A 16,210-nucleotide genomic window follows, 5' to 3' on the forward strand; every position below is an offset into this window, starting at 1 on the left:
TTAGCTAACAGCAGAGAATAACAACTACTTGAAAGGTTAGAATTCTAAACTTTCAGATAAAGGGAGAATTCTTTTAAATCAGTCAAACATGTTCAGAAAGTTCTGAATTTTTACCATTTTACCTCAAGTTTCAACATGTGGATACTAAGGAAAAGCAAAACAAAAGATATTTCATTTCTGCAACTTAACTCCTACACTTCCAAAACTACACCAATTACAAGAACAAGGAACCGATTTCACAAACAGGATGTAAAGGATTTGCGAAGGCAGAACTGTAGGGTCATTTTAAGTAAAGTTTTCTAAGTATCCTGCCTAGGTATTCTGTATTAGGTAGGGAACATTAGGAGGCTGGGCTTACGAGGGACACACAAGGCAAGCCACCCCACTTCCTGCTCCAAACATGAAGATATTCTTTTTTTTAAGATAAAATTACCAGTACATAGCCCTGGCAGTGCCTTCCAGAAGAGGCAACATAGGGCAGAGAAAGTAAAGCTAGGTAAGCAACTCTTATTAGTACTCTAATCCTACTGTTATCTATTACCAAGTTTTGCTTTCTCCTGTTGTCTTTTTGTTTTATTTTTAAAGATTTATTTATTTGAGAGGGAGAGAGAGCACACTCATGAGCAGTGTGAGAGGCAGAGGTTGAGAATCTTCAAGCTGACTCCACACTGAGGACAGATCCAACGGGGGCCTCTATTGCATGACCCACGAGATCATGACCTGAGCCAAAACCAAGAGTCAGGTGCCCAACTGACTGAGCCACCCAGGTGCCCCTGTTGACTCATTTTAAATGGATGATCTGGTAATTCCAGAAAAAAGACATTATTTTTTAAAATATGAGTCCAAGGAAAATCATGGTTTTGATATACACAATCAAATTTTTTATAGCACTTCAGTTTCTGAGAGAGAGTGTTATGGAAATTAGGAAGAACAGGGTTTGGGGAGGTAGATTATAATGTGTATATAACATCCAAATGACTGATGAGATTACTTAAGAACCTGATCAATTATATTATCTAAACTCCTTTTACCTGAATTATAAATATTCTTCTTAATAAAAGAATCATGGGAAAAATACTTTGTCTATTTTCCTGAAATCAGATAGAATACCTAAATCATCTCAAGTGATTCTAATATTCTAAACTTGATAATATTATATAACTTTTTCTGAACACCCATTCCAATATTTTGAAGCCTCTGCTATTCTAATAAATTTCCTCTCAGGTTCCTACAAATCACTTTTTATTTCTTTGTAACTAATTTGCTTTTGCTAATCTCAATTCCTCAAAATCCAAGTTACTCAGTAGACTTTAATTAGGTTATCATGGCAGAGTAGCCTTCAACTTTCTCTAGCAAACCTTTTATGAAAAACACAAGCCAAGCATTAAGAAACTTCAAATAAACATTATGCTTATCACCTTTGGGATTAAGGCATCATATCCAAAATTTCACCAGACTCATGACAACAATGGCTTTTAGGTTCTATATCAGGGATGGCAAACACAGCCATCCTCCTATTTTTATTAATGAAGTTTTATTGAAACATAGACACATCCATTTGTGTACTGTCAATGACTGCTTTGTGTTAAAATGAGAGAGCTGCATAGTAGAGACAGACTGTGTGGCCCACAGAGACAAAAATACTTAATATCTGGCCCTTTACAGACAAAGTCTGCAGACCCCTAGAGCAAAACATCTTGTTTTGAGGAAGTAAGCTCTCCCCCACTCTCCCCCCTCCAAAAAAGTAAAATTTAATTCTGTTTAAGACAAAGAGATTTACCAATTTACTGAAATTAGTTCTTTTCCTAAGGCCTTAGTAGTATACAGATAGATATTAAATTCTTGCTTATAGAAATGAAAAAAGTTGTCTTAGGGCAGTTCTAACTTTTCACTGACCCTGACTGCTCACTATTTTCTAGGGGTAATGGAGATGCTTCCACCAGATTTATTAAAGTGAGAAATAGCACATTATCAAGTATATAACTAGGACTTTGTGGACTTGCTTAGATTATGTCACCACATTTTTGTTTGTTTAACCTAAGCTGTATGTTCCTATTAAACAAAAAATTAGCAGTGTTTGTTTGCTTATAAAGGAGCACAAGTGGGTTCTTGAAAAATTGTATGATATCTCCAGCTCCGGATGTCAGCAGAAATGGGATGTATTTCCACAAATCAGTAACTTTTAGGTCCAGATATATTAAAAGTAAGAAACCTATAACAGGACCCAAACAACTTTGAATTCAATTTAAGTTTTGGATAATTTTTACTGTGCTCTGCTCTCTCCTCTTTTCCCTCCTTCCCATTTCTGATTTAATACTCACTGTTAAGTGTACACATATGAAATAATAGTACAATGTTTTATGTTGTTTTTTTCGTTTAATAAAATGTCAAGGGGTGCCTAGGTGGCTCAGTCGGTCAAGTGTCTGTCTTTGGTGCAGGTCATGACCCCAGGACCCTGGGATTGAGCCCCGCATTGGGCTCCCTGCTCAGGGGGGAGTCTGCTTCTCCCTCTCCCTCTGCTGCTGTCAAATAAATAAATAAAATCTTTAAAAAAAAAAAAGGAACAATATTATATATGTGTACTGGCTATTTCTCTTGTGAACTGCTTGTTCATGTTTGTCCACGTTGTCACTGAGTGTTCCTTTTATTCTCATTTGTCATAAATGCATACACACACACCCTATATGTGTATGGATATATATCAGATAACTTTCTAGTTTGTTACTTGTCTTTTATCCGAATTTATATTTTATTTATACTTAAAAAAAATCAGCCAACTGAGATTTATGTACCCAGTGATAATATCCTTCAAAAGGAAGACAAAATAGGGTACTTGGGTGGCTCAGTTGGTTAAGCCTCTGACTCTTGACTTCGAATCAGGTCATGATCTCAGGGTTGTGAGATCAAGCTCTGCGTTGAGCTCCATGCTAGCCATGGAGCCTCTTAAGATTCTCTCTCTCCTTCTCCTTCAGCCCCTCCCTCTCTAAGAAAAACAAACAACAAGCGAACCCAAGAAGGCAAAAATAAAGACATTTTTAGATTAAAGAAAACTAAGAATTTGTTGTTAGCAGATCTAGACTATAACAAATGCTAAGGAAATGATGTCAGTAGTAAACTCTTATCTTCAGGAAGAAATGAAGAATACTGGAAATGGTAAATATATCTAGGAAATATAATACTAGGAAAAAAATTACTTTTCCCTCTTAAATTCTTTAAGATACATGTGATAGGTGGCTTAGTCATTAAGCGTCTGCCTTCGGCTTGGGTCATGAACTCAGGGTCCTGGGATTGAGCCCCCACATTGGGCTCTCTGCTTAGAGGGAAGCCTGCTTCTCCCTTTACCACTCCCCCTGCTTGTGTTCCCTCTCTCACTTTGTCTCTGTCAAATAAATAAAATCTTTAAAAAAAAAAAAAAGTCCTGCATTGGGCTCCTTGCTCAACGGGGAGTCTGCTTCTTCCTCTGCCTGCTGCTCCCCCTGCTTGTGCTCTCTCTCTGACAAATAAATAAATAAAATCTTTAAAAAAAAATAGATGATATTATATGTGATAATATAAAGCAAAAATCCTATCAGTATATTAAAGGATTTATAATTTATGTTGGTGTAAGACAACCTATACTACAAAGGACAGGAATAGGTAAATGAATTTATTTGACATAACATGAAGTGGCATAATATTAATTCTAAATAGACTGTGAAAAGTTAAGTTTCTATACTGAAATCACTAGAAACTGCTAAAAAGTAATGCAAAAAGGTATAGCTAAAAAGTCAAAAGGAAAATTAAAATGAATTCTGAAATATATCGAATTAATGCAAAAAAGAAAAAAACAAAAAATAGAAGAGACAAAATAAAATAAAGTGGTATATCCATATCCAACCATATCAATAATTATATTAAATGTTAATGGACTATACCCTCCAATTAAAAGACAAAGATTTTGCAAAATGAACTTTAAAAAAATGCCAACCATGTTGTTTACAAAAGATGCTTTTTAAACATAAAGATAGATTGAGAGTAAATGAATAGAAAAAGATAAACCATGCTAACATTAAGCATAAGAAGGCAAGAGTGCTTTTATTATTACTAATATTAAGCATAAGGGAAGAGTGTTTTTATCATTAGATGAAGTTAATTCAGGACAGAGAGTATTACTTGAGATAAAGCAGGGCATTTTATAATGACAAAAGGGTTAATTCATCAGGAAACCATAACAATCATGAATATGAATATCATAAATAACAGGGATTCACAAGCTAATGAAAGCTGACAGAATTCATTGAAAAATTTGACACTTCTCTCTCAGCAACTGATAGAACTAAACAACAAAAATAATTTATTTTATCATACACTCATTTCAAAGGCATGTGATATGAAAATTTACAAGATAAAACCATATGCTGGGTGGTAAAATAAACTGCAACAAATGTAAAAACAACAACCCTGAAATCACAGAAAGTATTTTCTCTGACCAGAATGGAATTTATTTAGAAATCAATAAAATAGGAGATCTATAAAAATCTTAAATATATGAAAATTCAACAAGAGACCTCTATGGATCAAAGAAGAAATGAAAAGTAAAATTAAAAATCCTCTAAAGGATGATTTTAAAAAATGCAACATTTAATAGAACTAGAACAAACAATCCTAAAATATGTATGGAACCACAATAGACCCCTAGTAAAGCCAAACAGTCTTTAAAAAGAAAAGCAAACTTCAGGTATCAGAATTCTAGACTTTAAGTCATATTACAAATCTGTAGTAATCAAATAGTATGGTACTGGCACAAAAACAGACACATAGATCAATGGAACAGAATAGAAAGCCCAGATATAAACCCACAATTATATGGCCAATTAATCTTCAACAAAGCTTGAAAGAATATCCGATGGGAAAAATACAGTCTCTTCAGTAAATGGTGTTGAGAAAACAGGACAGCTACACGCAAAAGAATGAAACCGGACCACTTTCTTACACCAAACACAAAAACAAATTCCAAATGAATGAAAGACCTAAATGTAAGACCTGAAACCATGAAAATCCTAGAAGGGAGCACAGGCAGTAATTTCTCTCACAACAGCTGTAGCAATATTTTTCTAGGTATGTCTCCTGAGGCAAGGGAAATAATAAAAAATTAAACTATTGGGACTACATCAAAATAAAAAGCTTCTGCACAGCAAAGGAAACAACCAATAAAACTAAATGACAACCTACTGAATGGGAGAAGATATTTGCAAATGACTCACCCAATAGTTAGTATCCAAAATATATAGAGAACTTCTACAATTCAACACCAAAAAAACAAATAATCCAATTTAAAAATGGGCAGAAGACATGAACAGACATTTCTTCAAACAAGACATCCAGATGGCCAACAGATACATGAAAAGACGCTCAACATCATTATCAGGGAAATGTAAATCAAAAGCACAATGAAATTATCACCTCATACCTGTCAGAATGGCTAAAATCAAAAACACAAGAAACAACAAGTAATGGTGAGGATATAGAGAAAAAGGAACTCTCTTGCACTGTCAGTGGGAACGCAAACTGGTGCAGGCACTGTGAAAGACAGTAGAGAGGTTCCTCAAAAAATTAAAAATAGAGCTACTATATGATCCATCAATCACACTAGGAGGTGTTTACCCAAAGAATATGAAAACACTAATTCTAAGGGATATATAGACACTACACATCCCTGTGTTTAGTGCAGCATTATTTACAATAGCTAAATTATGGAAGCAACCCAAATGTCCATTGACGGATAGATAAAGATATGGTATACAACAGAATATTATCCAACCATAAAAAAGAATGAAATCTTACCATTTGCAACAACATGGTTGGAGCTAGAGAGTATTATGCTATGTGAAATAAGTTGGTCAGAGAAAGACAAATACCAGATGATTTCACTCATATGTGGAATTTAGACAAAAAAAAAAAAATGAAACAAAGAAAAAAGACAAATGTAAAAACAGACTCTTAACTATACAGAACAAACTGATGGTTACCAGAGGGGAGATAGGTAGAGGGATGGATCTATGTTGGATCCATACATGGACGTATGTAAAGAAAAAAAAAAGAGAGACAAACCAAGAAATAGACTTCATTATAGAGAACAAACTGATGGTTACCAGAGGGGAGGTTGGTGGAGGTATGGTGAAATAGGTCATGGAAATTAAGGAGGGCACTTGTCATGATGAGTACTGGGTGATGTATGAAATTGTTAAATCACTATATTGTACAGCTGAAACTAATATAACACTACATGTTAACTACGCTGGAATTAAAATAAAAAATTAAAAAACACTAATTAAAAGGTATGCACCCCTATGTTTACTGAAGCATTATTTACAATAGCCAAATTATGGAAGAAAAAAAATTGCAACATTTCAAAATGTGGGGAATACACTGCTTTTAACAGACTTGTAATTTAAATGCTAATATTAACAAAGAAAATCCCCCGAATAAAAAAAAAAAGTCTAAAATCAATGACCTAATGTTTTACCTGGAGAAGCTAGAAAAAGAAGAGCAAGGAAACTCAAATAAAAGAACATAGTAAAGAGAAGAAATCAATCAATACATTAGAACAATAGAGATACTAAGTGAAAAGTTGGTTCTTTGAAACGATTAACAAAATTATAAAGCCTAGCTTTATTAATCAAGAAAAAGAGAATACAAGTATCAATATCAGGAATGAAAAGGAAAGAAATATCCCTATACAGGGCGCCTGGGTGGCTCAGTCGTTAAGCATCTGCCTTCGGCTCAGGTCATGGTCCCAGGGTCCTGGGATCAAGCCCCTCATCCGGCTCCCTGCTCCACGGGAAGCCTGCTTCTCCCTCTCCCACTCCCTCTGCTTGTGTTCCCTCTCTCACTGTGTCTCTCTCTGTCAAATAAATAAATAAAATCTTAAAAAAAAAAAAAGAAATCCCTATACAACCTATAGGCATAAAAAGGAGTATAAGGGAATACTTTGCACAACATTATGTGAACAAATTTGACAATTTGATAAAATAGACAAATTTCTCGAAAATACCACTTACCAAATGTAAAACCAGATAAAACAGAAAGTATTAATACAATAATAAAGTATCTATTAACTTATACAGTCACTTGATTCTAGACAAAGATGCTGAAATAAAACATTGGAGAATGAAAGATTTTTCAACAAATGGTGATGTAATAACTAGAACATGCATATGGGGAAAAGAATCTTGATTCCTAATTCATATTAAACACAAAAAATTAGAGACAGTGGGCGCCTGGGTAGCTCAGATGGTTAAGCGTCTGCCTTCGGCTCAGGTCATGATCCCAGGGTCCTGGGATCGAGTTCCGCATCGGGCTCCCTGCTCAGCGGGGAGTCTGCTTCTCCCTCTGCTTCTCTCTCTCTCTCTCTCTGTCTCTCATGAATAAATAAAATCTTTAAAAAAATTAGAGATAGATCAAAGGTGAAAGCAAACATTATAAAGGTGCTAGAGGAAAACAAGAGAACAGCTTTATGATTGAAGGCAGAACAAAGATTTCTCAGGACACAGAAATCAATAACCATAAAAATAATCGGTAAATCAGACTTCATCAAAGAAGAAATCTTCCCATCAAAATACACTATTAAGAAAATGAACAGGCAAACCACAGACTGAGAGGAAATATGGAAAAAGAATATCTGACAAAGGGTTGTTCCCAGAATATATAAACAACTCCTCCAATTCAATAATAAAAAGACAAATAATCCAATTGAAAAATAAATGGGCGAAATATCTGAACAAAACTTCAAAAAGAAAGATATACTAATAACCAATAAGCACATGAAAAAGTACTGAACATCATTAGTCACCTGGGAAATGTAAATTAATACCATAGGAAAACGACTATACACACACCAGAATGGGTAAAATTAAAAGACTGATAATAAAAATGTTGGTGAGGATGTGGAACAATTAGAATTCTCATACACTATAGAATGAAGTGTAAAATAGAACTTTGGGGAAAAGACTGGTAGTTTATCACGCATACTCAAATCAGCAATTCTATTCCTAGGCATTTACCCTAGAGGAGAAAAATACATACATATAAATGTGTATGTATTTTTATATATACATATGTATATTTTATATACATATATATATAATCCATATAGCTCTCCATAAAATGACTTTTCTAAGAATGTTCATAGAAAATTTGTTTACAATTGCCAAAAACTAGACACAGCCGAGGTATCCATCAACAGAATAAACAAATTAAGCTTTCTAGTTGCCTGCTTCAACTTCTACACCCTCTGGTATATCACAGAACAACATCCTGGTTGCTCTTTTTTTTTTTTTAAAGATTTTATTTATTTGTTTGACAGAGAGAGATGTAGCAAGAGAGGGAACACAAGCAGGGGAAGTGGGAGAGGGAGAAGCAGGCTTCTCATCTAGCAGGGAGCCTGATGTGGGACTCGATCCCAGGACGCTAGGATCATGATCTGAGCTGAAGGCAGACGCTTAATGACTGAGCCACCCACCCGGGCGCCCCTTGGTTGCTCTTTTAAAATGTAAATTATATATTACTCCCCTGCTAACACCTGTTGTAGTTGGAATTAAGTCCCTATTCTTACAATGTCTATAAAGTCCTATGATCTAGCCCTCACTTAGCTCATCTCCCACGACTCTCCCCAAGTTCTCCTTCTATACCTTGAAAATGTAGATTCATTCCATTTTCAGGGCTTACACTGGCTTTTCCTCTACCTGGGGAGCTCTGCATCCAGAATTTTATGAGCCTCTTTCCCATTATTCTGGCTTTAGTTCAAATATCCCTTCTTCAGACTCTCCCTGATTGCTAAATGCAGTAGCTTTCTTTTCCCTACTCTCTATTCCATTTCCCTCTCTTATTTATTCATTGCACAACCTGAAGTTATCTTTGGTTATTTACATGCTTATTGTCTTTCTTCTCAGGCCGAAGGTGAGCATGGAGACTATGTCTTGTTGATCATAATATTCCCTGGTACCTAAAAGAGTTCCTGATAGAGAGTAGGTACTCAATAAATAGATGTTGACTAGTTACTGCTATACTCAAGACTGTCTTCAAACATTAACACAATGTTGAGAGCAGTAGAGACATAATTTATATCTTCCTTCCAAAGTCTTAACAGAGATAATGAAAGAAATAAAGGAATATATGAAATGAATATTTTCTTCATAATTAAGGTTAAAACATAGTGGCTTACTAGTTTTATATTATAGATAATAAACTGGAAAGGAAAGAGAAGGATAGTTTATTGGATAACTATCATGCATTGGGCTGTACTTTAGACCATTGCCCCTTGAACAACACAGGTTTGAACTGAGTCCACTCATAAGTGGATTTTTTTGGACAAATATACAGTACAGTATTATACATCCTTTTTCTCTTCCTTATGATTTTCTTAACATTTCTTTTCTCTTGCTTACTTTATTATATAATACAGTATTTAATACCTACAACATAGAAAATATATGTTAATTGACAGCTTGTATTATTGGTTAAGGCCTCTGGTCAACAGTAGGCTGTTAGTACTACGTTATTTAATATCTTAACAACCTTGTGCTATATAAGTGGTATCCATTTTATGTGTAAAAATGCAAACTCAGAGAGGCTAATTTGATCAGAGTCACACAGCTAATAGGTGGTAGGACCAAAATTCACAATCAAATCTACTTCTAAAGTCCATGTTTTTCCATACTACAACAGATCAAAATATGATAACTCAACAAATGTATACATTTTCTCTTATTTTAAGAGATTCTTCCAAAATAAAACCCCAAATGTATCAACCATGTTTATAAAATAAGAATTCAACCTTTATTTACCTTCACATACTTGTGGATTTTTAAGAACCTAAAACTACAGACACAATTTATGTTTTGCTAAAGAAAATTATAAAGGTCATTAACTACTTCTATAATTGTGGTCAATTATATATATATATTTTAAGATTTATTCATTTGAGAGAGAGAGAGCAAGAGAGAGAGAGAGAGAGCAGGCACACGTGCAAGTGAGGGGAGAGGCAGAGGGAAAAAGACTCTCCAAGCATATTCCCTGCCAACCATGGAGCCCAACACAGAGCTCTATCCTAGGACCCCAAGGATCACCACCCGAGCCAAAACCAAGAGCTGGACATTCAATCGACTGAGCCACCCAGACACCCTTATAATTTTAACAGTGGACTCAGGTCATTTTCTTTGAGTGGACAGAGATTTATCTAAAAAAAATAAAACATTTTGTCTGAAAATCCCTCTAGTACTTAATAGTGGGAAAAAGAAAAAGTTCATATGGAAAATTAAAACGAATTCATAATGTTAATCATTCATACAGAATTTGAAACCATCTTCAAATACATACATTACTGCTATTACGATTCTTTTCCAGTATGGATAAATAACCATTTATTTCCAATTTTAGAGAGAATGGTTTTCATGTTCCCATATTTACATCCAAGAATAACACTAGCATTATTGTATTATATCATATTACAAGTATTCCTCAAATTCATATCTGCCTAAAGGGCCTTCTAGTTGGTAGTGAAATTCCCTGCGCCTCTCAATTTGCAACATTCTCCTCCTTTTCCTCCCTTGCCTTATTGCTACAAACTCTGCCCATGTCTAGCATTTTCTCTCCCCAGTGAGCTCAGCTTCTCACCAGTGTACCTTTTTGTTCACACTAGAAATTTCCCTTACCATCCCTAGATGTGTCCTCTGATGAAATGGCCTGAACAGTCAACAGTAAGTCTTGATTTCCCACCGGAAACAGGTAAATCCTTCTGTCATGTCTTAGTATGATTTAAAACTATCACTTAAGAAGCCTTTCTTTTCTTTTTTTTTTTAAGATTTTATTTATTTATTTGAGAAAGAGAGAATGAGAGACAGAGAGCACGAGAGGGAAGAGGGTCAGAAGGAGAAGCAGACACGCCGCTGAGCAGGGAGCCCAATGCGGGACTCGATCCCGGGACTCCAGGATCATGACCTGAACTGAAGGCAGTCGCTTAACCAACTGAGCCACCCAGGCACCCCAAGAAGGCTTTATTTTCAACTTAATCTCTCACTGAACAAAAAAGTTTCAATCTCTTGAAAATTTTAAAAAAGATATTACTTTAAGCCAGAAAATTCAGGAGTGATGGTAAAAAGGACTATTGAACATGTTCACTGTTTCAATCAGTACAAAGAAAGGAAAAATGTAAAACATCAAAAAGGACAAAGCCAGGAGGCCCTGGGCATTCGTACTGGCAATAAGCCACAGCTTCCCCACAAAGATCTTAGTTTCCCATCTCCACCCCCAACCCTCTAAGGCCTAAAAACAACCACCACTCTTAGGGTTTAGAGTGTGCCTTTGCCTAATAGGTAAGCAGGTGCTACTTGGGACAGAGAAAAACTCTATCTAAACTATTTGGAAATCTGAACTTTTTCTCCCACAGGCACAGTATCACATGTAGTGATGAGGTCTAAGGTACCATTAGCCACTATTAGTTCTGGCTTAGGATTAGAACAATAATAAAAATGACTATTATTTATTGAATCTTTACCATATGTCAGGCACTGTGCTAAAGTACTTTATATATACGATCTCACTTCTTACAATAATCCTGCATGATAGGTACTTAACTATTATTTCTATTTCTTTCAGATGCGGAAATTGAAGCACAGAGAAGTTATGTAATTAGCCCATGTTTAGAAAGTGATGAAATCAGAATTCAAACTTTATTGATACCAAATCTAGAATTAGACATTATTTATAGGATGATGAGTCAGTGAATTTCCAGAAATAATTTTATGTATTCATACATTGGGTCTACCTATATTTGACTTGCATTATCAGAATCCTATTGGGTTCATCAGCTAAACTTCAGATTTTATTTACCCTAATAAAATATCACAAATATAGCAATTTTTTAAAGGATGCAAAATTTACCAACCAGCAGCTTAGTACATACCTACTGTGATATTACCCATCTTGCTTTGTAATGTTATATTACCTGTAAAAGAAAAAAGAAGACAATTTTATATATTAGGGATAATTTAGAAAGAAACTGTTATATAGTATTTTAAAACATGGTTGGACATCCATAATATTATTTAATAACATTATTATTGTTCACAAATTTTCTCAGTATTACAAATCTAGTAAGAGATTTAGCTGCAACTCTGAAATAACTAGTTTTTGTCATCTATACAAATTCTCTTCCTCTATTCCACCTTAAGCTTCTCTAGAATAACTACAAAACAAACCACCATACTTTCTGTGAAACATGAAAGAAAAATGATACTTCTATAATCCATAAATGAAAAAGTTACTTAGATGTACTCACTATGTATTTTCAACATAAACATCACTGTATTTATCCGATCACTCAAAACTAAATTTTGAACAACTAACACTAAAATAATCTATGGAAAAAAGTTATTACTGTTGTTTTTCAGGTCACTCTGCCATGTCTATTATAGTAGTTTCTGTGCCAAGAGTTACAGAGTTTGGGGCAGGAATAATGAACACATTGAAGTATGATTAGCAAAGAAAAAGGCTTCAGAGGTTCCTGTCTTTTGATAAAAATATACTTTTCCAGGACAAGAATAGGATATTGCAACCATTCTCCCCAGCCTCCTTTCCTCTAATACCAAAATTAGTAGGATTTTTCTTCATATGTGTATTTGTTTGGAGAATTACTCCTAGACCCATACTACCTATGTTTACTGCACTGAAAATGTAAGCAACGTTGCCTCTTCTATCATCATTCCAAAACTACATTAAAAAGTAAAGGAATAGCTTTTATCTCAGAAATAATCTAGGGTAACTGGACTCCTTTACTTAATTTCTTGCATCACTGTAAATACTGACGTGTATAAGTACCTGAGCAAAATCAAACAAAACACTTGATTCATTTGTTCAACAGTTAGATGTATTTTGATTGCAAAAATCTCTCTAAAAGTCTTATATTCCATCATACTTCATTTGAGGATATGAACAAGGGGTACATTTGTGTAGGAATAAAACTTGGTTTGTATGGAGAAATTAAGCTCCTAAAATTTTCAAGTCTCAGTAAGTTACAAGGTTGTAAAGATTCTTTTAAATGTGTTATGTAAATATTATTTCATTGGCGTGCTCTAGACACTCTCTTCCAATTTTCAAATCCAGTAAATGCAGATTCACCATCACATGCAATTAGTGGCCAAAGATCACATAGCTTCTAAGATGGCTTTCAATGATCCCTGCCTCCTGGTATTCATGCCCTTGTATAATTTCCTCCCATTATGTATAGGCTGTACCTAATAATTTGCTTTTAACACAGAAAATAAGGCAAAAGTGATGGGATGTTGCTTCCAAAATTAGGTTACAAAAAGATTCTGGTTTCTGTCTTGCTAGCCCTCTTCTGCTCTGTGGGAAGCCAGCTATCCATGTTGACAACTGCCCTATGAAAGAAGCCCACTAGGAAGGAACTAAAAAAGGCCTCCAGCCAACAGGTCTGACCTGAATTCTGCCAACAACCACAGGAATGAGCTAGGAAGCCGACTGACCTTTGGTGGAAGCTTCAAATGGACCCCACAGCCTCAGATGACACTTTCATAACAACCTCATAAGAGGTCTTGAGGCAGAGGAGCCAGTTAAGCCACACCAAGATTCCTGATCCATTCGAACTATAAGACAATAAATGTTTGTTGCTTTCAGCTGCTAAGTTTTGAGGTAATTTGTTACGCAGGAAGAGGTAACTAGTATAGATGTTGAAAGATGAAAGTGGGGTGCTGCCATAATAAATACCTAAAAATGTAGGAGTAGCTTTGGAACTTGGCAGTGGGTAGAAGTTAGAAAGATTTTGAGGAACATGTTACAGAAAGCTTAAATTGCCTTGAACACACTGTTAGGAGAAAGCTGGACTTTGAGTATTCTTCCCACAAGGGCTCAAGAGGAAGTGAGGAAAACGTTTTTGGAAATTGGAGAAAGGAGGATTCTTGTTAAGTAGTTGTAGAAACTTAACAATGCCATTATCTTCAGTAATGTGGAAACTAGGAAATGTACCTTAATGAACGGAGTGATTTAACTAAGATTTCCAAGCAAGGTTAAAGTGTTGTGAGTGCTACCTACTTTTTTTTTTTGCCACTTACTGTAAAATGCAAAAGAAGAGAGATAAACTAATCTAAAGAAAGGACTGTTAATCAAACAAACAAAACCAAGACACACATAGTTTTGAAAATTTTCAGCCTCTCAAGATGGCAAAGATGTTAAAATTAGGAATAGCTTCCCAACAAAGTTTGAATCCAGGGCATTGGCAGTACATGGTCTAAAAATGAAGCTAAGGGGTGACTGCAAAACCTCTTTTTAAGACCCCAGAAAGATCAAGAGTGGTACTTCACAGTACTAATTATACAAAAAGCCATTTAAAAAAATTAAAGGTGTATTTCATAGATCCTCTCAAACAATAGACATTCAAGAAAGCTTGAGTACATTTTACCTCAGTATCTCTGCAGAAGTCCACATTTTTTAAAAGAGATTCTTAGATGTGGCTTTTATCTTATGGAATAAACCCCAACATGATTCAGAGGAGGCGGACAAAATTTTTGAGAGAATAACAACAGCAAACACACTGCGAAACTGAACTGAAAGGAACAGTTACAGTAGAAAGTAAAGAGACCACTGGGTTTCCAAAATTCTGTCAGGAAGCAGACTGAGAAAACCACTCAGATGCAAACACATGATGTATTTCATGAAAAAGGAAGAATGACTCAAAGGGAGGACAAAAACACAGAGGGCAAAGCCTGAAACCCTAAAGAATTATTCCCAGGCCTTTTGATATAATCAAGGAAACTCCAATGTTTGCCCACCCAAATTTCAAAATCACTATGGACCGGTGACCCCTTTGTGCCTCTCATTTTCCCACTTTTGAACAGGAAAGTCTATAGCAATTATCCTATACCTGTCCCATCAGTGTATGTTGGGTGTGTAGGTGGTATGCATGGGGGTGGGAGCGGGGCTAGATAACTTGTCTCTTTAGTTCACAGGTCTTCAGATTCAGAGAAATTGTTCTTGAGGAATTGTACTTAAGCAACTATACTTGAAGAGCCTCACATACACCTTGATCTGATTTTGATGAAGAGATTCTGGACTGTGATGTGGTGCATAATGGGATGAGACTTTTAGGAAACTTGGACGGAAGGGAGTGTATTCTGCATGTGGGAGGGACATAAATCATTTGGGGGAGGGGCCAGAAGACAGGCTGGCCATCCAAAGCCTTATATGATATCTGGGAAAATACACACATGAAAAGTTAAAATTTAGTATTTATAAATAATTATAAGTGAAAGTCATAAGCAAACAATATGTATTAGGTGCCACGGCCATTCAGAAGAGACTAAAATGACCTGATATGAACAAGGAGAAGAGTCATAGTGGAGATATCACCAGAGCTGAGATTTGAAATATGGATAAAATTTGAATATGTTGAGGGGGAAGGATTTTCTGGGAAAAAGAATTACATAAACAAAGGTAAAAAGGCAGAACTACACATGCTAGGTTTAAATCATACAAATCAGTTAAACTGAAGCAATTAGGGAAGTCTATGAGGATGGGGAATCATGTCTTTCTTATTTAGCATTATATCCTAAAAGCATAGTACAGTACCCAGTACATAGTCAATATTATTTTTTAAATGTTTTTTTTTTTTATTGATTTGAATGATTTTAAAATGTTCAAATTTAGTTTGGAAAAACAAGTGACGAGCAACCTGTAGAAGAACCATGGGGTGCTAGTCTATTGACTTTATCATCCTAAATAGAAAGAGTCACTGAAGAATTTTAAGATGTGTAACAATAAGAAAACCATGCTTTAGGGGCACCTGGGTGGCTCAGTCAGTTAAGCATCTGCCTTTGGCTGAGGTCATGATCCCAGGGTCCTGGGATCGAGTCCTGCATTGAGCTCCTTGCTCGGCGGGGAGCTTGCTTCTCCCTCTGCCTGCCACTCTCCCTGCTTGTGCTCTCTCCCTCTCTCTCTCTGACAAATAAATAAATAAAATCTTAAAAAAAAAAAACGAAAAAGAGAGAAAACCATGCTTTAGGGAGATTAGTCTAGTGTAAAACAGTTAGGACTTCCAGTCAGAATTCTCTTTATCGCTTCTACCTCCTGAACACTTCAAAAATAAGATGAAGTAGACCACTGATTTTTATGATTTTTAACTATTAGTAAAGAACTATGACAGTTTTATAGTCAGTCATTT

The 16,210-nt window shown here is 35.4% G+C and overlaps 1 protein-coding gene across 8 annotated transcripts in view; it reads right to left on the reverse strand.

Annotated features, from left to right (window-relative positions):
* The window catches only part of FAM185A (family with sequence similarity 185 member A), a 69,813-nt gene that overhangs the window by 29,933 nt on the left and 23,670 nt on the right, over window positions 1–16,210 (reverse strand). For all 8 annotated transcript variants that reach the window (XR_003516637.2, XM_027574920.2, XM_027574925.2 and 5 more), the window contains one exon: window positions 11,942–11,983. Coding sequence is in view for 7 of the 8 variants with exons in the window: in XM_027574920.2 (XP_027430721.1) it covers window positions 11,942–11,983 (42 nt within the window). In the remaining variant the exon portion in view is untranslated. The remainder of the gene's footprint in view (window positions 1–11,941; window positions 11,984–16,210) is intronic.

The sequence above is a fragment of the Zalophus californianus genome, chromosome 12 (genome assembly GCF_009762305.2).
Source record: "Zalophus californianus isolate mZalCal1 chromosome 12, mZalCal1.pri.v2, whole genome shotgun sequence".
NCBI classification, from domain to species: Eukaryota; Metazoa; Chordata; class Mammalia; order Carnivora; family Otariidae; genus Zalophus; species Zalophus californianus.